This window comes from Gopherus flavomarginatus, chromosome 4 (assembly GCF_025201925.1).
Source record: "Gopherus flavomarginatus isolate rGopFla2 chromosome 4, rGopFla2.mat.asm, whole genome shotgun sequence".
NCBI lineage: Eukaryota > Metazoa > Chordata > Testudines > Testudinidae > Gopherus > Gopherus flavomarginatus.
This window is the reverse complement of record NC_066620.1, coordinates 214215617-214240295: the sequence shown is the minus strand read 5'-3', so window position 1 is coordinate 214240295 and position 24679 is coordinate 214215617. Positions and strand designations below refer to the sequence as shown.

General features: G+C 52.1%; 1 protein-coding gene across 2 annotated transcripts in view; it reads left to right on the top strand.

The window, feature by feature from the left end:
• The first annotated feature begins 14287 nt into the window (after positions 1–14287).
• The window catches only part of FAM166C (family with sequence similarity 166 member C), a 31550-nt gene continuing 21158 nt past the window's right edge, over positions 14288–24679 (top strand). For both annotated transcript variants that reach the window (XM_050948959.1, XM_050948960.1), the window contains exon 1: positions 14288–14397. In XM_050948959.1, the coding sequence (XP_050804916.1) occupies positions 14324–14397 (74 nt within the window). In that variant the 5' untranslated portion in view covers positions 14288–14323. The remainder of the gene's footprint in view (positions 14398–24679) is intronic.

Sequence of the window (24679 nt, the reverse complement as noted above, 5' to 3'; positions counted from 1 at the left end):
ACCTTTGCTTCTGAAGGAATTTCAAATCCAGAATGGAAGACAATCAATTTATAGAACAAGCCCCCTCCACAGGCAAGGGACAGGAGGGAGGCGGCACACAGAGGGGGCTGCACTGACAGACCAGCCAGGGGAGCAGCCAGCCCCACACTCTGCATCTTTGTCCTGCCACCAGCCTTGCACACCCACCCCCATCGTCAGCCACTGGAAACCCCTCACACACACCTCTGGCGGGTGAGCAGCTGGTGGACAGGGATCTCACCGGCAGCAAGACCTGCCAGTACTGATAGGGGAGGGGACAGAAAATACGGGACAATTTGCCCATTTTTAAGAAAAAGTCGGGACACCTGCAGGATATCCGGTCACCCTATGCATAGATATAGCTGGTGATACTCAGCCAGGAGGCATGCTCTGTGTCACTACTGCTCCTGCAGCAGCTTTCCTGTGGGCTATGAAGCAGTGCAAAATCCTTGGGCTGAATTTCAGAAAAAGCAGCTTTCCCTCACTTTATTCACTGGTCACTCCAAATTTTCTCCCTTGGGCCGTTTTCCCTCATTCTCTAGTGGCCCAAAGCGGGTCACCAAGGCCTTGTCTAAATGGTAGGGAACACAACTGTGTCCTGACCATGTTCTGTAACATAGTTTGGTTTTGCTTCTATAGAACTGACCAAACTGTTATACCCATGGCAAAGGAACTACGCTAATTGCGGCTCTGCCTGGGGAAACTGACCAGCAGAACTGCAGCAGTGTAATTCGACGGCTGTGGCTTTGCCAGTAGGTCTTCCCATGGGGACACTATTCCAGAATAAAAATGATTTTTATTCCAGGTTAATTACTCCGCTTATATTGGCATAGCTACAACCGTACAATTATACCCCTGTAGTTCTGCCAGTCAGTTCCCCTGTGGAGATGAGCCCTAGCTAGAAGAGAAGATGGATCTTGCTGCAGAAGGCAAGTACGCAAGAAGGCACATGGAGAAAGAGACAGTAACTTGAGCTCTCCTGATATATTAGCTCTCTCTTTTTTTATATCTTCTCACCTGTTTGAAATAACAAACATTCTTGCTTTGGAAGTATCTTTGCTCACATGACAGTACTTAATAACATGGTGTATTTTAGCTCTATGTACCTTTTGCTTTCTGTGTACTGCATCGTTAAGTCTAAGGTCTACCAAAGACAGGCAGGCATTGTGGGAGTAAGGGGCCTAAATAACTTTGAGGTTGCCATTGTGTTCAGTTTGATGCAGACTGCCCCAGGCCTCAGGAGACACATATACTGTCCTCTTGCCTGGAGACTTTACTTTCGTTCTTTCTTGTTTTCCTTTATCTCAAATAAATTAATTTCCACTGGGAATATAAGACTGCTACTGATATGTGGGAAAATGTGATGAGAGTGTATGTGTAAGGGCTTGCTGCCAGCCTGCTTGTGTCTCTGAAATTATAAATTCCCCTCACTTGCTGTTCGGTGTGAAGTGTGAAGTACCAAGCTAGCCCAGGACACCCTTTGTATTTTCAGATTGAGACAGGCAAAACCCAAATAAACATACAATGGGACACAGGAAATAAGGCATCATTCTCAATCTGTCCCCATCCACTTCTGTTAAAGGGCTTTGATTCTTGTCATTCAGCCAGAGAAAAAAATCATTAAACTCATTCAGAAGTACATGTAAGTGAACTAACTTTGGATTAATACTCTGTCATTTTCTATTAGGGTCATAATTATATCCCAGCAGTGCTGTCGAAGTAAGAGAATATTCTAACATAGGAGAAAAGGGTGATAGTCCTTATGTCGGACTTCTGCTTGCTGTATATTTGGTCATTGCCCAGGATGGACCTGTATATCTGGATGGCCTAGCAGGCCCCGTTCTGCTGAAGATAATTCTGGCCTTATGCATGGTGTATTTTCACTGCGGTAAATACCCACAGCACCGAATCTCAGAGCCGGGTGAGATGACCGGGGCGTGCACAGCTCAGGCTGGGGGCTAAAAGTAGCAGTGTAGATGTTTGGGTTGGCTGGTGCCTGGGTTTTGAGACCTTCTCCCCTCTGGACTTGAATGTCTACACTGCAATTTTATGGCCCAGCAGCCCTGGGAGCCTGAGTCAGCTGCCCCAGTCTATTTAATCTCTCCTCATCCAGAAGCAGTTCCATACCCCTTGTCAACTGTGTTGCTCTTCGCTGTACTTTCCCCAATTCTAATCTCTCTCTCTTGAGATGGAGCGACCAGATTTGCATGCAGTATTCAGGATGAGGGCGTACCGTGGATTTATATAGTTATGTTATGATATTTTCTGTTTTATTCTCCATCCCTTTCCTAATGGTTCTGTTTGCTTTTTGGACTGCCACTGCACACTGAATGGATGTTTGCAGAGAACTATCCACAGTGACTCCAAGATCTCTTTCTTGAGTGGGAACAGCTAATTTAGACCCCATCGGTTTGTATGTATGGTTGGGATTATGTTTTCCAGTTTGCGTTGTTTGGCATTTATCAACATTGAACTTCATCTGCCATTTTTGTTGCTCCATCACCAGGTTTTGTGGGGTCCCTTTGTAGCTCTTCGCAGTCTGATTTGGACTTAACTATCTTGAGCAATTTTGTATCATCTGCAAATTTTGCCTCCTCTGTTCACCCCTTTTTCCAGATCACTGATGAATATGCTGAACAGCACTGGGTCCAGTACAGACCCCTGGGGGACCACACCGTGTACCTCTCTCCGCTGTGAAAACCGACCCTTTAGCCCTGCCTTTTGTTTCTGATCTTTTCTGCCTACTTTGCTTAAGAGTCTTTTACAAGGGCCCTTGTCAGAGGCTTTCTGAAAGCCCAAGTACACTGCATCCACCGGATCCCCTGGCTGCCTTCCCATGATGTAACTGAATGGGACTCCTTTTCCTTTGGCTGTTTCTCTTCAATTCCTACTTGTACTTTACCAGCTTCTAGCCTCTCCTCTTTATTAGGCTATAGAGTATCCCCTTTAATGAATCCTCTCTTAAGAGAGGATCCCAGAGCACTATTGGATGCGTGAACAATCCACTTTCATTCACTTCCTATTCGAGAGGCACTGGGCTGCTTCTCAAATCCTCCGAGCACACTGTTAGAATCCAATAAACGCAACAAGAACTAGCAGAGCCATCTCTGCTGGGCCCTGACATTGATCCCGCCATGTCTACAGATGCTCCCGCCTAACCTGACAAAGATGTCATCCCACCGGCATCTCTGCAGCGCAATTAAATGCCCCAGATTCTTGTCACTCGATCTGTCTGCTGCTTCCACTTCTGGGCAGACATCACCCCTCACCCCAGTGCGCCAGTGTCCATTCGTGGGGAACTGAACCATGCGGGAGATCTTTCCTTCAGGGTGGTGTGCCGCATCCTGCCAGCTGCGGATGAGATGCCGTGGGCACGGCGTGTTGGCAGTGGCACTGCGTCAACAGGCCGGTTTATTCGCAGAAGAGAAGTCTGGAACCGTTACACGGCCGAACCTGGAGCTCAGTCGAGATTCTTTTGAGTGTGACCGAAGAAGACTTACTTATCAGAGACAGCCTGAGCTGGGATGCGCGGCAGCTTTGTACGAGGCTGGAGAGAATTTAATTTTCCAGTGGCTGGTTTTGCCAACAGAAATATCCCCAGTCCTTTCTTCTGGGCTGGCCGTTCTTTAAAATGCTCTCAGCGCTCGGCTGCGCTGCTGTTCAACGGGAGCTTGGACACTGACTTCCACACCAGCAGGCCAATCCCGCTCAGCCCTTTGATTAATAATTGAAGTCTCTTTTAAGGCCAGTTAAGAACCCAAGGCCCCTTATACTATCCTGTCCTTCCTGTCCAGAGGCGAGAGGGGAGGTCAGTCTCCCTTCCGAAGAAAGCAAGCAGGACACGTTACCAGGACGTGCTTTGGGTCTCTCTGTTCACATCAGATTTGGGAGACTTGATGGTCTGTCGTGGGCCTGCAGGCAGCCAGCAGATCCCACCCGGGGGGTTTGTGATGGAGAGATGTTACCCGCTGAGGGCAGCTTGAAAAGAGGTTGGCCCAGTGGGTACGGTGCTCAGCGGGGACTTGGAAGAGGGGGGTGTGATGCTTTGTCCACCACCGATTTCCTGTGTGACTTTTCCTGTGTGCCACTTAGCCTCTCTCTGCCTACTAACACATCACAGGGGTGTTCAGTAGATAAACACCGTAAGGATTGTGAGGGGTGCAACTACTGTGGTAATGGGAGCCAGACAACAACCTTAGTCAGACTGTCTGCTTTTTTGGCTGGGATCCGTTCTGTGGGTCATGCATGCTAAGTTCTACTCCAGTTATATACCTGAGCTTGCATGCTCCCTTCTTGCGTCTGTTCATCACCTTGCACGCTGATGAATACATAGTTAAAATATCACAACAATATGTAGCTCTCCAAGTGTTTTACAAAGGAGATCACTCTCTTTCTTCCCATTTTACAGAAGGGGAAACTGAGGCACAGAGCGGGCAAGTGACTTGCCCAAGGCCATCCAGCAGCAGAGCTAGGAATATAATTGAGGTCTCCTGAGCCCCAGTGCCCTGCTTTGTCCACAACTGATTATTCCCTGGTGAGTCACCTGCAGAGGGTCTCCTTCCCGTTCAGATACCCCCTGGCCCATACACAATGGTGGGAAGACAGCCACCTCCGTGTCACTCAGACCTTGAGAGGGCTCTGGAACCCGTGCCGGGGGAAGAAGTGGTGCAGAGGGAGGCACCTTGTCTTCCCCCAGACACATCAAACTGCAGGGATTCTACAGCAGCGTGGCTCCAATGGAACTGTGCTGCCCAAAGCGAACGGCTGGGTGGGCATAGATCTCAGGGGAGATCTATGGAGATCTGGAGAGGCAGAGCAAACCCCAGCTCCCAGGAGAGTCCACCAGGGGACTCCGATGGAATTGTGGTGGGGCAAATGCCTGTCGGGGCGGCAGGACAGCAATACTGAGAGACAGCTTCAAAAATGAAGAGACTTTTGCCACTCCCATACCACTTTTGCTGCTTTTGCCGCTTCAGCCATCCTTGTCGTCTGTCCCATGACTGCGACGGTTTTGCAGTTTCCTCACCTGCCGTGGCTGCAGCATGGCACCTGGAAACCAGATGTGGCTTTTTCCTTGCACTCCTTAAAGTCAATGGAGAACCCCCATTAACTTAGCTGAAAGCAGGACTGGGCTGGAAAACTTTTATTAGGAGAATGACAATTCTTCAGGAGTCTCTAATACATTTATTGGATGAGCTTAAAGCACTTTACGAATGTTGCATAAGACTCACGACTCTTCGGTGGGGACCAGCCGCTTTAATACAGTGTTACAAGTTGGTAAACTGAGGCATGTTGGTGACTGTGCTCTACTGACATGCTGGAGGCATGAGTCTAAACAGCTGCTAAGCAAGTGCACAAACCAATGGCCAGGAACAAGCAGAAGGAACTCCAGAAGCACCATTTATTCCCCATATCATTCAGTTTCATAGGGCATCCCTCTGCCTCATTGACTCGCCATCTCTTTTCTGATCTTAGCTGCAAGATTCTCTTCCCTCACTTGCCTCATTTCACTCTACAGGGTTTGGAGGATGCAGCTGCCATGAATAAGGCTCTAGCTGCATTACACTGCAATCTACAATTACATGCACCACAGTGGGTGGCTCTCTCCAGTTCCGAAAATGCCACGGGGGCGGTTTCCATGGCATGCACGCGATTGAGCGAATGATGGGTTGGCTAATTACAGCTCATAAGCAGTGTCAATCAATCAAAAAAGGCTGAGGCTCTTCTTCTGTCTGCCTCCCAGCTGGGAATCCCCTTTACCATGGGCGGCAGGTTTGTATAATTTTTGGCGGTGCCCAGAATGGGTCCAAGCAGAGTTGTCCTGTCCATAGGACGGACCGGGGCAACCACCCTGGGCCTCACACACTGGGGGGCCTCCACGCTTCAAGGGCTGTGAGTTCCAGGGCAACCCGGGGGGCTAGTGGGAGTCCTCGCCCAGCAGCAACAAGCAACCTGGCTCCACTCCACTCCACCCCACCCCGCTGGCTCCTGGCATCGCTTGGGGGAGGGGGTGGAATCCGTAAAGAAGTGGGGCGGGGGCTTGGGGGAAGGGGTGGAATGGGGGTGGAGAGGGGGCATGGTGGCGGAGCAGGGGCGGGCTGGGACCGAGTCACTTGCTGCTGCCAGTGCCAGGCCCCCCACTAACCTCCCAGGCCACCCTGGACCCCGCATCCCCCTGAAGCACGGGGCCCCCAAAACACAGGGCCCGAGGTGGTTGCCCTGGTCTGTCCTATGGATGAGATAGCTCTGAAGATATAAGCCCAAACATTGATGGAGCTGGGCCCACGTTCCTGAATATTGGTGGAGCACGGGCACCATGGACCCATATAACTCGCCGCCTATGCTCTTTACAACACGGAGTCCTGTTCGGCTGCAAACTGCAGGCCCTGCGGAGAACCGAAGTCTCATGAGGATGAGACCTGTTCCTTTAAATACTAATTAGCCAAACATGAGCTCCCAGGGTGACTCTGTTTCCAAAAGAGCTAATGCAATCCTGGGATGCATAAACAGGGGAATCGCAAGCAGAAGCAGAGAAGTTATTTGATCTCTGTATTTGCCCCTGGTGTGATCGCTGTGGGAATACCGGGTCCAGTGCTGGGGCCCACAATTCAAGAAGGATGTTGATACATTGGAGAGGGATCAGAGAAGAGTCATGAGAATGATTAAAGGATTAGAAACCTGCCTTCTGGCCAGGGATACCCAGAGGATTCAGGGGGCCCCTGCTTCCGAATTGCCGCCGAAGACCCGGCACTTCAGCGGCAGGTCCTGGGGCAGAAGGACCCCCAGCTGTGGGTCTTCAGGGCACTTTGGTGGCAGGTCCCAGAGCAGAAGGACCTCCCGTCGCTGAATTGCCACCAAAGACCCGGAGCAGAAGAAGCTCTGGGGGCCCGGGCCCCGCGAGAGTTTACCGGGGCCCCTGGAGCGAGTGAAGGACCCCACTCCAGGGGCCCCAAACAACTCTCGTGGGGGCCCCTGTGGGGCCTGGGGCAAATTGCCTCACCTGCCTCCCTCCGGGTGGCCCTGCTTATGGCAGTGGACTCAAGGAGCTCTATTTAGCTTAACAAAATGAAGGTTAAAGGGTGAGTTGATGACAGTCTATAAGTGGGGGAACAAATATGTAATAATTGGCTCTTCCACCTAGCAAGGAAAGGTCTACCAGGATTCAATGGCCAGAAGTTGCAGTTAGACAAATTCAGACTGAAAATACGGTGTACGTTTCCAACAGGCAGGGTAATTAACCACTGGAACAACTTAGCAAGGGCCGTGGTGGATTCTGCATCGCTGATGATGTTTGAATCAAGACTGGCTGTTTGAAGCTCTGCTCCAGGAGTTACTGTGGGGCGGTTCTCTGCCCTGTGCTATACAGGAGGTCAGACTAGATGATCACAACGGTCCCTTCTGGCCTTGGGATCCATGAATCTGTGATATAATAGCTGCTGTATTTGGGCTTGCTTCTGCAGGCCAGCACCAACCCTCCCATTGATCTGAACAGGAGCACAATGGGGCTCCATGACACCAAATTAAGGAAGGACCCTGTGACACCCTGGCACCCCACTATTCAGCACTGTCATGTAATTAGGATACATTTTGTACAAAGTCTGCCTTGTGAGCTGTCATTCCAAAAGTCTTGATCTGCTGGACATTAATATCTCGTTGGATTGTACGGGCTATCGCCGTATGGGAAGTTATGAAGTTTGGCTATATAGGTGTTACTGAAATATGCCATGAGGTTGAAAACACCCACAAGCAGCCTTTCAGGTACAAGAGTAAAAAGGCCAAACAACGTTAATGGCTCCTTGAGGAAATGCACACGAGCACAAGGGTTGCCCAGGAACTGTGTACAGAGATAGCACTACACCATGGGAACTGTTTGACCCAGGTCAGAGCAAAAGAGCTTTCCAGCAAGTGGGGAGAAGATATAAAAGAGGGAAAATGACATCATGGGGGTACTTCACTCTCCCTGCAACAACACACCTGGAAATATCTGAGGAGCAAAGACTGAATGGGGGGAAATGATGATCATAGATCATAGAACAGATGGTCCCAGGCTAAGGGATTTCTAGCTTCTGTATGAAAACCTGGGAAACCCACGCTGAAAAGCCAAGGGAGCTTGTGCCTTAAGAATCTGCCAGTCTGTGTATCACTCAGGGTGAGAAGTATGTTATGCTCAGTTTGCAGTTTTGTTTATTCACTAGGTGATCTGCTTTGATCTGTTTGCTAGCACTTAGAATCTTTTCTTTTGTAGTTAATAAACTTATTTTATGTTTTAATCTAAACCAGTGAGCTTTGACTGCAGTGCTTGGGGGAAATCTCTGCTTGGTTACCATGTGTGTGCATTGTCCTTGGCACATTGAGGGAGAGGCGGACCAGGTATTAAACCCATATACTGGCCAGATTTGACCAGAGCATATACTACTCTGGGGTCCCAGGCTGGGAAGCTGGTGCTTAGAAATCCTGCGTGTAAGTGCAGCTGAGTGTGTCCCTACCTGTGTGAATGCTGGTGAAAATGCAGGCTGCAGGGCTTTGCAGCTTGTCACGGAAGCACAGTGTGAGAGGGAGCCCAGGCTGGTGGGTCAGGGGGCTCAGTGGTACCCCTGTTCCAGGTGGCACCCTGTGGGGAACCCGTCACAGACTGCAGCTGTCCATTTTAGGGCTTTCAAAAATCCTTGAGGGGACAACCTCCGAAGGCTCAGGATTTGGGTTTGTTTTGGATCAGTGCCCCAGACTTGGGATGTTTCTCTGAACTATCCCAGCTGCTCAAACCTGCGACAATGGGCTGCAGATCTCACCAAAGCAGACTCATTTCAAAGATCCCCAGCTCCCCTCTTTCTGGCGCCAGCCGGGAATACCACGGCAGGTGCCTCTTTTTGTGGGATTTCATCATGTCCCATCCCAGCTAGAACCCCGAGCTCACGGAGGCGGGAGACGATTCAATAACAACCCGAAAGGTTCGTTTTGAGTGCCGTTAGAAAGATGGCTGTGATTTTAACCAACCTGCTTCACCCACAGAAGGGACAGGCCAGCTGTGTGGCCAGCCTGCCCGTGTGCTCTGGCAACACCTGATTCTGGGAATGGCTCCTCGGAGGTCACTGCGGAGCAACACAAAACAGCCCTGAGGCTACTTAAGTGGTGCCAGGTCCGAAACTGCCTCAGGCCAACCCCAGAACTGGGGTGGAATAAAAGCTCCCCCTGCTCTGCAGCGAGCTCTCCACCTCCGGCTCTGTGGCCTGCCTGCCGTTTAGCAGCATCAGGGTAGCGTGGGAATTGTGCAGCTTTCTCCTGGTGTATAAAATATTTTCTTCAAGCTGTTTCAGGGGTGGGGTGCTAACTGCTTTTCACTTGCAAAATAATATCAGTCTGATAAAGCATGTGCGTGAAATGCCTGAATTTCAGGCTGCATCAAGTGAAAAAGCTTTTAACAGCAAGCTGAGCTGGACAAAGCACTCCTTTGTCTCCACCTTACATTTGTCTGTGGGCTGATATGAATTCCTATACAGTTGTATCCTGCCAGGGATCTGCAGGCATCTCTGTGCAGCAGATTGGAACTCGTGGGTTCTATTTTCTCACCGGTCCCTTTGTTAAATTTGCATTTGACTGAGAATTGAAATGCGCAGTGATAAGAGCACAGCATGATCAATGAGGTTTTACACTGGTGGCCACTGAGCCTTGAAGAGTCATTCTGCTCCACCAAGTGGCTCCGCAAGACAACATTGTGGGGGGTGGGGGTGGCGTTTCGACACCCCGGGCAATCTGCTCTGTTTACACACCGAGTAATGCAGTCCGATCCTTAGGCTGTGTCCACGCCGCACACCAGTGGCAGCGGCATGTAGGGAACGTGTACACGGCCCAGGGAGAAGCAAGCTGCGTCCACTCTGCGGCATGTAGCTACACGTGTCTGTGAAAGGCTCCGGCAAGGGGGAAGCAGCGAGGAAAGCAGTAGGCCGCTCCTGGAGCCTTTCACTGTGGCGAGAAAAGGCTCCAGCAGGGAGAAGGCAGTGGGGAAAACCACTGCAGCAGGGAAGGACATAAATAGCAGCATTGATGGGGGAGGCACTGCTGGGACATGCAGAGAGGTGTGTAGGATATATACCAGGGGTGGGCAAACTTTTTGGTCCGAGGGCCACATCTGGGTATGGAAATTGCATGGTGGGCCATGAATGCTCACAAAATTGGGGGTTGGGGTGCAGGCGGGTGAGTACTCCGGCTCTGGCTGCGGGATCTGGGGTGAGGCTGGGGATGAGGGGTTGGGGGTGCAGAAGGGTGCTCTGGGCTGGGACCGAGGGGTTCGGAGGGCAGGAAGGGGATCAAGGCTGGGGAAGGGGTTTGAGGCATGGGAGGGGGTCAGTGCAGGCTCTGGGTGGAGCTTACCTCAGGCAGCTCCCAGAAGCAGCGGCATGTCCGCCCTCTGGCTCCTATGCAGAGGTGTGGCTGGAGGCTCCAATGGGAGCTGCGGGGGCAGTGTGCAGAGCACCCTGGCTGCCCCTATGCATAGGAGCCGAAGGGGGGACATGCCGGCTGCTTCCATGAGCCGCATAGAATGGGGCAAGCCCCTGACCCCGCTCCCCGGCTGGAGCTCAAGGGCCAGATTAAAATGCCCGGAGGGCCAGATGCAGCCCCAAGGTTGTAGTTTGTCCACCCTAGGGTTCAGGCCTGTCTTTATTCTACTCGCCTAAGCAGCGCCTCTCTGTCTACACTGCTACTTATACCGTGCTGGAGGCCCGTGCAGCACACATTCCCTATGCTCCTCTGTACAGAGCATGCAGTGTAGCTGTGCCCTTGGAAGTGGTGAACCCCAAGGCCCTGATTCAGGAAAGCACTTACACGTGTGCTTCCATCAATGGGATTTACACACCTGCTTCAAGTTAACCATAGGTGTAGTGCCTTCCTCCGGCAGGGCCCATGGGTTGTAGGTGCTCAGCAGCTCTGGAAAATCAGGGCCATACTTCGAAAGCTAGATAACGGCCAGCCCTGCAAACTCCACTGGCCTCTGAAGTGTGTCCAGGTTAGGATTTAAAGATGTCAGGTACACTTTAGTGTTATGTTCACCACACACACAGAGCAGATAGATAAAATCGTGCCTGGTGTGGAGAAAGTGAGTAGAGACGTGTTATTTACCCTTTCCCACAAAAGAAAAAACAAGGGTCACCCAATGAAATTAATAGGCAGCCTGTTTAATACAAACAAGAGGAAGTAGTTTTTCACATAACACACAATTAACCTGGGGAACTCATTGCCATGGGATGTTGTGATGGCCAAAAGTATAACTAGGTTTAGATAACTTCATAGTGGATGGGTCCATCAACCGTTATTAGCTGAGATGGTCAGGGATATAACTCCATGCTCAGGGTGATCCTACACCTCTGACTGCCAGAAGCTAGGAGGGGAACACAGGGATGGATCTCTCCAAAATTGACCTCTTCTGTATACTCCCCCTGAAGCTCTGATACTGGCCACTGTTGGAGATAGGATACTGGGCTAGACAGACTGTATAGCAGTTCTTATGTTATTAACCTTTCACAAAAAACGCTCAGTGGATGGGTATTGATCAATCACTTTCTCTTGACTCCCACACGTCTTCCATGGCCCTGAACTCTCCTGATTCTCCTCCTAATTCTCTGGCTGCATCTTCAGTGATTCCCTTGCTGGCCCCTCTTTCTCTCCTCTCTGCCTGAGGCACTCAGGCGTCATCCTTGATCCCCCTCTTCTGCTACACTTTGTCCCCTCAAGGGCTTCTGCTGCTATCATCCCCATTCTGATGACTCTCAAACCTCTCTCCCAACATGGATCTCTTCCCCACTAGTAAAGCTGGGCAGAGAATTCCACTTAGCAGAGGATTTTCATATTTCAAAATCTGGTTTCATTCCAAAAATTTCAAAATTCTCTGACAAGCAAACGGAGGCCCTGAGCTGAGGACCCTGGAAGTCCTGGGATCCCTGCTCTGAGGCAGTTTGGCAGGCATGTAGCTGAGGACCTGGGAGTAGGGTGACCAGACAGCAAGTGTGAAAAATTGAGACGGGGTGGGGGGTAATAGGAGCCTATATAAGAAAAAGACCCAAAATCGGGACATCTGGTCACCCTAGCTGGGAGGAAGCCAGGCAGGATTCCCTCAGAACTGTGTTGAAATTGAACCAGCTCTGCCAAACTTTCAGATTTGGATAAACTGGAAAATTCCAATGGAAAAAAATGAATTTAAATGTAACGCTTCTGCCAGGTGGAGCCGTCAGCAACCAGTGCCGGGTTCAATATCAAGGGGTTCCTTTTCAACACTACAATACAGAACTGACTCAAGCCCCTACCCCTTTGCAAGCACAGAGTCTGAGTGTAGAAAAGAAACTTTTAATGAAAGGAAGGAAATCACTCGACATTAATTAGGGAAAATGCCACAAGCGGGATTCATAACATAACACTATGAGCAGGACGCCCACCCCTGAGTGCGTGGGCCAGAGCCTTCTGCCTCATGTTCTTGAGTGCTACAACCAAAGGTTCCTTTACTGTGTCCCGCTCTGCTCCCTCACCGCACCCCACTCACAGTGATTGTCTTTGGTCATGGAGGACCCAGGGTTCAGAGGTGCATATGGGTGAGTTTACCTCCCACCCGGGAAAGAAGGCACCTTGCTTGCTTTGCCATCTGAGCACTTGCTCTGGCTGGCAGCCCTGCCAGCCACGGTTCCTCGCCACTGGCCACCCTTCCAGCCACTGTTCCTGGCCGCCCCACCAGCCGATTGCTTGCCATGTTCACCAATCGCTCCCACCAGCTGCCCATCAGTTACCTTCTGCTGCCACCTGCCTCTCTGCTGTGACTTCAGTTAGTGATTAGCTCTCAGAAACACTGCCCCTCACCACAAATGATTTCAGATCTCAATTAATACTTAAAATAACAGAGGCTACTAATGAAGCCTATTTACCTTTATCTTTGAACAGTGGGGAGGAACACATTAAACCAGACCACAGACCCTTAGGGACAGTCCACACCTCCTGGCTAAGATACCTGCCCCCATTCCTCTTACTTTTGGGGTCTGGCATTCGAGCCTCTGACTTAACAAGGTCCTTTCAACTGAGGCTGACCCCCTCATTTGGGACAGGTTAAGCACAATTCTGCTCCCCTTTATTCATACAGTAAAGATCAGCATGGCTTTATCCGCTGGATACCTATGCAGAGTAGGTGTGTTCATGTAAATACAGTTTGCTCCTGAAGTCTCTCCCCTCCTGAACCGGCTGTCAGGGGAGATTCAGACCCTGCTTACATTAATTCTGCAGTTCAGCTCTGCTGTCTAGCGGCTGACTGTCATTCCGACATTTCCAGCCTCCAGCTCACAGCAAAAACAGAGCTCCTCACTCCTTCTGCCAAACACCTTGGGGGGTCACCATGGCACTTCGGGGCTAGTGTGCCAGGGAGCTTTGGCGGGGTGGGGCTCGTGGCTCTCAGGGATCCTTCAGATGGGAGGGGAGGGGGGATCACGTTTTGTTAAGGGTGGGGGAAAGCTCTCCTAGCTCTTTGGGGCTGAGATCTGGAGTCCCGGGGGGATTCGGCTCTTTGGGGCTTGAGTCCATGAGAGGTGTGTGTGTGTAGGGCAGCTCATGGCTCTGGGGTGTGTGTGTGGGGGGGCTCATGATTCTTAGGGGGGAGTCCAGGGGGCTCTGTGGGGGGGGCTCATGGCTTGGGGGGCGGTGTGCTGAGGGGGCATGGTTTTTTGGGAGAGAATGTGTGTGTGGGGAGGTGCTGATGTCTCTTGGGGGCTGTTGGGTGGTGGGGGCTGATGGCTCTTTGGGGACATGGGGTAATGTTGGGGGGGCTTCATGGCTCTGGGGGTGCTGGGGGAGCACTCAGGGGCTGATGGCTCGGGGAGGCTGGGGGAGGGATGTCGGGGGTGTGTGCGGCTCATGGTTCTGGGGGGCGGGGTGGGGGAGCTCATGGCTCGGGGGCGCTGGGGGGAGCACTCAGGGGCTGATGGCTGGGGGGGGCTGATGGCTCAGAGGGGCTGGGGGGGTGGATGTCGGGGGTGTGTGCGGCTCATGGTTCTGGGGGTGCTGCGGGCGGGGTGGGGCGGCTCATGGCTCGGGGCGCTGGGGGGGCACTAGGGAGGGGCAGACGGCTGCGGGGGTGGGGGAGAGAGTGTCCGTCCCCCTTGCGGCCCCGCCCGCGGCCTTGCCCGGCCCGTTGCCCGGTGACGGTGTTTGTGACCCGGCCCCGCCCGGGCGCAGCTGCGGCCTCACTCGGCGGCTGCTCTGGAGCGAGCGAGGGGCTGGACCGAGCCGCGCCGTGCCGAGCCGAGCCAAGCCGTGCCGTGCCGTGCCGTGCCGCGCCATGGCCTCCCGCAGCGCCGGGACCCTCCTTACCCAGAACCGCGCCACCTACGTACCGCCGGCTCTCATGCCCGGGTAACGGGGGAGAACCCCCATAACCCCCTGTACCCCTTACACTCCCATAGCTCCCCTGTACCCCCTGCGCCCCCATAGCCTCCTTCCCCCATAACCCTCTGCACCCCCATAGCCCCCTGCACCCCCACCAACCTCCTCTGCACCCCCATAGCCCCCTGCACCCCCACCAACCTCCTCTCCACCCCCATAGCCCCCTTCCCCCCATAGCTCCCCTGTACCCCCTGTGCCCCCATAGCCCCCTTCCCCCATAACCCTCTGCACCCCCATAGCCCCCTGCACCCCCACCAACCTCCTCTGCACCCCCTGCACCCCCTTAGCCCCCTTCCCCATAACCCTCTGCACCCCCATAGCCCCCTGCACCCTCACCAACACTCTCCACCCCCCTAGCCCCCTGCCCCCCATAACTCCCCTGTGCCCCCATGGCCCCCCCCATAACCCCCTGCACCTCCATAGCCCCCTTCCCTCATAGCTCCCCTCTACCTCCCTGTGCCCCATAGTCCCTTCCCCCATAACCCCCTGCACCCCCACCAACCTCCCCTGCACCCCCATATCTCCCCTGAACCCCCCATAGCTCCCCTGCATCCCCACTAACCTCCTCTGCATCTCATAGCTCCCTTCCCCCCATAACTCTCTGCCCCTTCCATAGCTCCCCTGCACCCCCATAATCCCTCACACCCCCAAAGTTCCCCCACCAGCCCCCAGACCCCTGAGCCCCCTTCCTCCATCAATCCCTGGGTCCCCTATCAATCCTCTGCACCCCACCATAGCCCCTTGCACCCCCATAACCTCCTTCCCCCATAGCCCCCTGCACCCCCATAACTCCCTGCACTCATAACCCTCTGCACCCCCTATCGCCCTGCTGCACCCTGCACCACCTCTCAGCCCCCCGACCCCATAGCCCCCAAGCCCCATCAATCCCTGGGACCCACATCAACCTCCCCTGCACCCCATAACCCCTCACACCCCCAGAGTCCCCCCCACCAACCTCCCCTGTGCTCCCCATCAGCTCTCCGACCACAGAGCCCCCTTCCCTCATCAGTTTCTGGGCCCTCCATCAATCCCCTTCCCCCCATAACCTCTTCTTCCCACCAACCTCCCCTGCACGCCCCATCAATCCCCTGCACCCCCATAGCCCCCCAAGCCCCACCAATCTCCCCTGAACTCCCCATCAATCCCCTGCACCCCATAGCTCCACTGCACCCCCATAACCCTCTGCACCCCCAGCAACCTCCCCTGCACTCCCCATAACCTCTACACCCACAGAGATCCCCTCATATCTCTCCTGCACCCCCACCAACCTCTCTTGCACTTCCCATCAGCCCCCCGACCCCATATTCCCTTTTCCCCCATCAATTTCTGGGTGCCCCAGCAATCCCCTCCCCCCCATAACTCCTACCCCCACCAACCTCCCCTGCATTCCACATCAATCTCCTGTACCCCTTATAGCCCCCATCAATCGTTGGGACCCCCCATCAACCCCCTGCACTCCCCATAGCTCCCCCAACCTTCTCTGCACCCTGTATATCCCCTGTACCCCCATATATCAACATCCCCTGCACTCCCCATAACCCCTTACACCCCCATGTATCCCCACAGACCCATCAACCTGCAAGAATCCCTAATAGCCCCCTTCCATCCCCATCAACTCCTGGGGCCCCCATCAGCCCCTTTACCCCTCACCAACCCCCAATAGTCCCCTTCGACCCCCATAGCCCCCCTACACTCCCACCAACATCTGAGCCTCCGTTCAACCTCCCCATTGCCCCTTATACCCCCGTCACTCACTACACACACAACCTATCAACCCCTGGGCCCACCCCATTGCCTCCTGCACTCCTCATAACCCCCCATCACCCCCACAGGCCCCCTGTATCCTCATCAACTCACAGGGAGCCCCATAGCCTCCAGCACTTCCCATAACCCCCTCTATCCCCATTAAACCCCCCAGGGACCCCCGTACCCCTGTACCCCCCACTAACTCACAGGACTTCATAGCTCCTTGCACTCCCTCGTCAACCCACAGGGCTTTCCCATAGCTCCCTGCACCCCCTCCCATCAACCCACAGGGGGACCCTCCATACCCTGCTGCACCCCCCATTAACCCCTGGAAACCCCGTAGCTCCCTACACACACACCTCACTAACCCTCATAGCTCCCTACATCCCCATTAACTCCTGGGGACAGCCATAATCCCCATATTAACCCCAGGAGAACCCCCTCCACAGTCCCCTACGTCCTCCCATTAAGCTCCGGACCCTGCTTTTGAGGGTACGTCCTATCTCTAACCCCCCACATGCTACTTCTATCACTCCATATAGCCCCCTTTTCCAGGAGTAGGTGTCCCCATTCTGCAGACACTCCCTCATCCCTTCCTCCACTCCCCCTTCCCTAGAGGCATCCTACATCTATCATCCCCTACTCACCCTCTCTGGGGCATGGGAATCCCACATAATTTCTTCCCAAGTCCCCTACACTTATCTTGTGGGGGAACACCCTCTAACTACCCCAGAGTGTGGGAAAATCCACCTTGCCAGTCTATGCATTCTCCCCACGGGTGACCCAATACCCCCACAGGAAGGGGAGCATGGAGAGGGTTTGAATCACGCATAGAGGTGGAGATCGGGGTTGTATAAGTAGAGATCATAAGATAGGGTTGTGCATGGAGGCTGCTGTTTACAGGGGTGCAGAGATGGCAGGTGCAATTTATGGGGTGGAGGAAGGGGGTATAAAGGGAGGGGATTCAAATCAATAGCGACTCAAGGGATGCAGATACCCCTCTGCCCACTAAAGATGTGTCCAGGAAAGGGGACCCTTGTAATGTGCTCTCATCAATTACTTTGTGCTTGCAGTATTGAAACCTGGGTAGGGCAAACAGATTCTCCTGGGTTATGATGGAAACTTAGCCTGTTCAGGTCCCATCCTGCTCTGGACTGTGTTGGATCGATAATGCAAATTGCAGAGGCTGTCGCCCCACCTCCACCCCAATAAATCCCTCTTGCCCAGCTTTCAGATCTAAGGAGCTCTGCTCACTCTAGCATTTACCATGAGATTCGGGGCCAAGGCAGCCAGGATCCCGGAGCCCCTCTTTCCTTCTGGTGCTGTTGAAGGAATAGTCACACCTGCCAACATCTCCAGGCAAAACAAGGAGATTTTCAGTGCACCCAAATCTGCAAATTTCCATACATTTAAGCAGGTTCTGCCTAGGACAGAACCGCCATACTGGGCAGCCCAATGGTCCATGTAGCCCAGGATCCTGTATTCCGACAGTGGCTGATGCCAGGTGTTTCAGAGGGAATGAACAGAACAGGGCACTTTATCGAGCAATTGATCCCCTGTCATCCAGTCCCAGCATCTGGCAGTCAGAGGCTTCAGTACACTCAGAGCAGGGGCTGTATCCCTGACCAGCTTGGCTAATAGCCATTGATGGACCTAGGCTTCAGGAACGTATCTAAATTATTTTTTGAAGCCAGTTATACTTTTGGCCTTCACAACATCCGTTGTCAACAAGTTCCACAGGCTGACTGTGCGTTGTGTGAAGAAATACTTCCTTACGCTTGTTTGAAACCTGCTGCCTATTGATTTCATTGGGTGCCCCCTAGTTCTTGTGTTACGGGAAGGAGTAAATAACACTTCCTTATTCACTCTCTCCACACCAGTCATGATTGTATAGACCTCTGCCATATCCCCCCTTAGTCGTCTCTTTTCCAAGCTGGGGATTTGCTCCCAATATTGCTATCGGTGTGGCTATCACAGTTCCAGTCTTTATGTCAGAGGTGGGCAAACTACGGCCCATGGGCCATAACCGACCCGCAGGACCCTCCTGCCTGACCCTGGGGCTCCTTCCCCAGGAGGCTCGCCCCCAGCCCCTCCCCTGCGGTTCCCTCTCCCTCGCAGCCTCGGCTCGTTCCGCTGCAGGTGCAACGCTCTGGGTGGCGGGGCTGTGAGCTCTTGCTAGGCAGACCCAGGAGAACTGGGTAGCCAGTGCTCTGTGGGAGGGAGGACCAGGTAGCCGGGGCCCTGTAGGAGGGAGGACCGGGTAGCCGGGGCTCTTTGGGAGGGAGAACTGGTAGCCGGGGCTCTGTGGGAGGGAGGTGTGGGTAGCCGGCGCTCTGTGGGAGGGAGGTCTGGGTAGCCCTCGCTCTGTGAGGGGGAGGTCTGGGTAGCCGGGGCTCTGTGGGAGGGAGGACCGGGTAGCTGGCGCTCTGTGGGAGGGAGGACTGGGTAGCCCTCGCTCTGTGAGAGGGAGGTCTGGGTAGCCGGCGCTCGGTGGGAGGGAGGACTGGGTAGCCGGCGCTCGGTGGGAGGGAGGACTGGGTAGCCGGTGCTCTGTGAGAGGGAGGTCTGGGTAGCCGGGGCTCTGTGGGAGGGAGGACTGGGTAGCCGTCGCTCTGTGGGAGGGAGGACTGGGAAGCCGTCGCTCTGTGGGAGGGAGGTCTGGGTAGCCGGCGCTCGGTGGGAGGGAGGACTGGGTAGCCGGCGCTCTGTGGGAGGGAGGACTGGGTAGCCGGCGCTCGGTGGGAGGGAGGACTGGGTAGCCGGCGCTCTGTGGTTGGGAGGACTGGGTAGCCGGCGCTCTGTTGGAGGGAGATCTTCCAGCCTGAGACAAGAAGTCTACACAGCAATGAAACAGCCCCTGAGCCGAATCAGTTGGCATGGGCCAGCTGCAGTTTTTTCAAGCTGTGTATACATACCCGCAGTCATTGGCTTCTCTGGAGACTGTGCCAGCAAATGCTAATTGTGGTGGTGGGTTTTTCTGAAGGGGACAAGATGTCCAGGAGCTGGATTGCAGCCCACCAAAGAGCCCTCAGATGGGAACTGTTTTCGGTCTACCCCTCGGGATGGATTTCTAGGAGGTGGTAGGATCTCGATCCCATTACCAGTGCTCTTCGTCACCCAGGCCCCTGTTTTTAGACTACAGGTATTGTACTCCTCCGCACTGACAGCTCAGGACTCCACAGCAGTTACAGTATTAGCTACAAATGTGCTGTCTGCAGTGCTCCCTGCACAGAGCACGCTGCTTCCAAGAGGAGCCTGTTGCTCGGTCAAATCATTTTGCTCCTTGGTTTTCAGAGGGAGCCGTAAACGATGCAGTCTGCTGTTCTGGCTGTGATCTGGACTCTGGAAAAGCAAAGTCCCTGTGCTTTGTATTGGGTGGGTTTTCCATGGGCCCCTTTTGCACAGCCAGAGACAAATGGGCTGATTTCTTTCTCAGCTGCCGCAAAACAACTGGTTTCCCTTATTTATTGTTTGTGTAGCAACAGCTGTGCTCTAGGTGCTTTCCAGGCAGGTTGTTTGACTCAATTCTTGCCCGAAGCGCTTAGAACCAAAGTATTGTAGGTCCCTTCTCTGGTGACATCTGGCACGTGGGAGCTGCTCTATCTCTGACTGATCCAGCACCCACTCTCCGCTTGCCCTCTCATGATGTCCCATATTCTCTCACCCTGTCTCTCTGTGAAATAGACAGGCAAGGTAGTTGGGCCTTTCTCTACCTTTGGTCCCTTCCTTCCCCACCATTCATATTTTGCTGTCCTAGTGCCTAGGATCAGCTTGCCGGATTGTGATGTAACAGTGCAGTCTGCCCAGGCAGACTCAATGGGGCACTAGCAGAGAATTATCATGGCATCTGGATGCCACTCCATTAACACCACAGAGATGGCTATTCCTCTAATGTCTCACAATTCCCATTTTGGTTTCTGGCCCCCATGTCTACGTGCTGAGCCCAGAAGAGTAACAATGGGATAGTGAGACACCAAACCATGTATCAGTTACGCCGCTTGGAAAATTAGCTTTAATTAGGTCATTGCTGGGCACAAAGTGCTTTTCCATGGCCCTTTGTGTAACTGTGTAGTGTCTCTCAAGTTTTATAGACAAGCAGGGAGGGCAGCTGTCGTCTTTAGATTTAACCCATTAGTCACTGCAGCACTGTGTCCATACCTTAGAACCAATTTTCTTTAGGAACCTCTGCATTAACAGAGCACAAGCAGGTACCTGGTACATCCAGCCACATTTAAGAGCGGCAGTTCATGGATTGTAACAGACTGGAGTCAAAGTAGTTTCCCTTCTTTTGTCGATGAACCCCTGAATGTTGATGTACCTAGAAGCAGTTCCACAACCACGTAGGGCTTTATGCTGCTTTTTTCCCAGTATAATAATGGGAAACGCGATCATAATTAAGCCTAGTCTTGAAAGAGGAAATAAGGGTTCTGGTGTATTTCCTCTCTCCCTCAAACCTCTGTCAGCCGCGCTCGGCCAGTAGATTCTCTCTGCTCCCAGAGCTATTATCGCTGGGATGGGAAAGGCGTAGTAAGTAGCAGTCTGAGTCGGAAAGAGCTGCCTGTGAGAAAAGATCAAAGAGCTACATATGGGTAGCTTAGCTAAGTGACAGCTAAAGAGGGATGTGATGGTCTGCAGGTATCTGAAGACTAAAACACCAAGGAGGCAGAGGTGGTTCAGGGTGGCAGAAGAGGATTGTGTGTTTGGGGGGGAGGGGGACTAGAAGTCGGCAAATTCAGTCCTATTACGTGTAGAATTGTTTCCCAAGGGAAGTGGTGAAAGCCCCGATGCTTGGGACATGTAAATCCAGATGAGAGGGTTTAGATGATCTAATTATTTGTCTCTCTGAATATCCATTTCTGTGATCCTATTTACATCCCAAAACATGGAGAAAGTGAATAAAGAAAAGTTATTTACTTGTTCCCATAATATAAGAACTAGGGGCCGCCAAATGAAATTAATGGGTAGCAGGTTTAAAGCAAATAGAGAGAAGTTCTTCACACAGAGCACAGTCAACCCGTGGAACTCCTTGCCTGAGGAGGTTGTGAAGGCTAGGACTATAACAGGGTTTAAAAAAGAACTAGATAAATTCATGAAGGTTAAGTCCATTAATGGCTATTAGCCAGGATGGGTAAGGAATGGTGTCCCTAGCCTCTGTTTGTCAGAGTGTGGAGATGGATGGCAGGAGAGAGATCAATTGATCCTTACCTGTTAGGTTCACTCCCTCTGGGGCACCTGGCATTGGCCACTGTTGGTAGACAGGACACTGGGCTAGATGGACCTTTGGTCTGACCCAATATGGCCTTTCTTATGTTAAGAACGTGACGTTTGCAGAGCCAGGCCCTCAAAAGTTAGGAAATGCCACAATGAAGGCTGCCCATGCAACCTGTATTCATTCCCCATGTGCACGTGCATTGTATGTATTTAATTACATGATTGCATAGTCTTTTTCCTCACAGGCCCCTGCTTTGTTCAGTGAATGGGTCGCTCTTCAGTATTTCATTTTATGCTGTACATTCAATGTGTAGTGCCAGGCCTTATTTAACATGCACTATCCAAAGTCTGCGCTGACTACAAAATTACTGATTCCCTCATGTATGCAGTGTTGATGTAGCTGTGTCGGTCCCAGGATGTCAGAGAGACAAGGTGGGTGAGGGAGTAGCTCTTATTGCACCAACTTCTGTTGGGGAGAGAGACAAACTTTTGAGTCACAAAGCTCTTCTCTGAGCATCACCGCTAAATGCACGGTGGAACAGATTATGAGCTAATTACTTGCACTAAACAATTGTAGTACTTGGGATATTTTTATGTTCAAAGCATGGCTCCAAATCAGCGTGGGTTGCAGCTGCAAGTGCTTGGCCCGTCTGCAGATCGGCTCCCAAGTGAGTCAAGGTGCACACCCAGCCAAGCAGGAACACAGAAGTAATGCCCAACTGTGAAAGGTGGGGGTTAAATGATTTGCCCCTCATCACCTAGGAACAGGCAAGGATAGACTCCAGTTCGCCAAGGTGGCATTCAGCTTCCTTACCCACGAGGCCAGACTTCCTCTTCTTGCAATCCCTGGCCTCCTTCACTATACATTTTTCCACTTCTGCAACAAGAAGTGAGGCAGGGGTTCTAATTGACAACAGCCTCCTTCACTGCACAGCCCTGATTATTCTCTGAGCAGGTCCAGCCAGTGCTCTGAGGCAGGAGTCCTGTGGAAGCAATATTATGTGATCATGCAATTAAAGATTGTATCATAATGCACATGCACAAGGGTTGGAAAGGCATCCTTAATTCTGGCATCTCCTAAGTGCTTGATTTTGCAACCTTAATGTTATATTAACATAGTTTAAGATGTAGTTTCCTAATCTTAAACAAATAAACAGTAATCCAATCACATGGAATCGCACTGACTCCCGCCTGAGTCATCAGCAGTGTTTGGCTCTTTAGATCCACAACCCAGATCTCTCTGACTTGAGCTAACAGTAGTAGGCTGTTATCCTCTAAGTGACCCAGTCAGCATGGGAGTAGGAAATGAGGTCCACACCTTGCTAGTGGGTTTCACAAAAATAGTTCTTAAACAATCCCAAGGAAAGTCAAGAGGCAGAAATATTAAGGTTGAGATTTGGATCAAATCAAAGTTGGGAAATAATTGCAGGTGTGGTTGACTTGGCAGCCATAGTTTAACCGCATTGCACATATAGGTTAGAGGGATATTCAACAATTAATAACATTTTTCATTTAGATAACACATTTCATCCATGCATTAATTTCAGTTTGGCCTCTAGGCATTACCATAATAGAAATCAATCAGTCATTGGTTTCAAAGTGCTTTGCAAATGTGAGCAAGTATCATTAGCATCCCTTGACAGATGGGGCAGCTCAGGCATAGAGAGAGCGGAAGTGAGACCATCAGCCTCAGGAAACCATTGGCTAAGCTGTGATTAGAACCCAGGTCTCCTGGCTCCCAGCCTTGGGTCCGGTCCCCTAGATAACAGCACTTAGTCTGCAAAACACTGCACGTGCACAAAGAGGCCAAGATATGGTTGCTTTAGGATGCATGGTTTTGCACCTCCTGTTTTTTTTATTCTCAGCTACAGTGTTCCATAAACCAGCCAAAGCTTTTCATTCCTGGTGAGCTTCATCTGTGTCCTTTAAAGTCCTTGCAATTCGCAGGCTTTCTCCAGCTGAAATTTAGGGCTTCATAGTAGGACCAGTTTTGTGGTGTCTAGTCTCAGTAATAAGTCTGAGGGTTCTGTAGGGTCAGACTGTCCTTGTAGATCATTTAATGGATCAACCTGTTTTTAGAAGAGCGGCCATATAGGGTCAGACCAGCGGTCCACCTAACCCAGTATCCTGTCTGTGACAGTGGCCAGTCCCAGAGCCTCGGGGGAGGGAACAGAACAGTTAATTAAGTTAAAATCCCATGTCGTTGATTTCTTAAGGTGATTGCATGAGTCAGAGGTACCTTTTTTACTGTGTGGTAGAAGAAAACTGCGGAGGATTGTCTCACCTCATTAATATTTCTGTATTGATACATTATACGTTATGTGCTCTTCCTCCCTGTATGTGTGGAGAGCAGCACAGAGTGCTGTACCCTTTACCACCGCTCTTCCCATCTTCATCTGTTTTCTTTCCCTGTTCTTTTTCTTAGGCTAGATTTTTAAAGGTATTTGGCCCTTAACTCCAATTGATCTCAGGCAAGTTTGTGCCTGGTGGGAGCTAGTTTCAGACAGGGCACCACCTGCATCAGACTGACCCAGCAGCAGAGGGTACGTCACTGGTGATAAATGAACAGTGGCCCCAGCTCCGGCCTGCCTACACTCATAGAGGATCTGGCAGGCCGCAGTCTTCTGTGCAGCTCCTGCTCCCAACCTGGCCTCTCTCTTAGGAAGTGCGAGCTCCAGATCCGCCCTCCTTCCCACTCCGCTGAGCTGTGCTCTCTCCCTCCCAGCCCGGCACCTGCCACAGGCAGCTCATTAACATTTTCTTAGCCAATGTGGCGTTGGCCTACGCCGTCACAGTCGCTCTAGCCACATTTTGGGGTAGGAGGCCAGAAGAAGACCACCCCCCCCCGTCCCAAGCACCATGTGTTGCACCCAAATCTGGCTGCATCACTGTTATTTACCGTTCTCCACGCTGTAAAAGGCAGTGGAATACAGTGTCCAGAGTACAGAGGAAACGATGGACCAGGTGCTCATGCTGATTAGTCTCGTACTCAACATGAATCAGATGATCAGAAAAAGCAGCAGAGTCCTGTGGCATCTTATAGACTAACAGATGTATTGGAGCATGAGCTTTCGTGGGTGAATACCCACTTCGTCAGGTGATCAGAATCTGGCCCATTGTTGGAAATAGCTGTTTTTTATCAAGGACCCTGAGATTAACGCTCCTGCTCTCATGAAAAGTGTCCTGAGGCCTTTAATGACCACGAATGAGCAAGACCTGGATGTTGCTTCTCATTCGAAATAGGAGCACAGGAAAGCTCCCGGCACTGAACGCACTTACTGTCTGAAAACCCAGC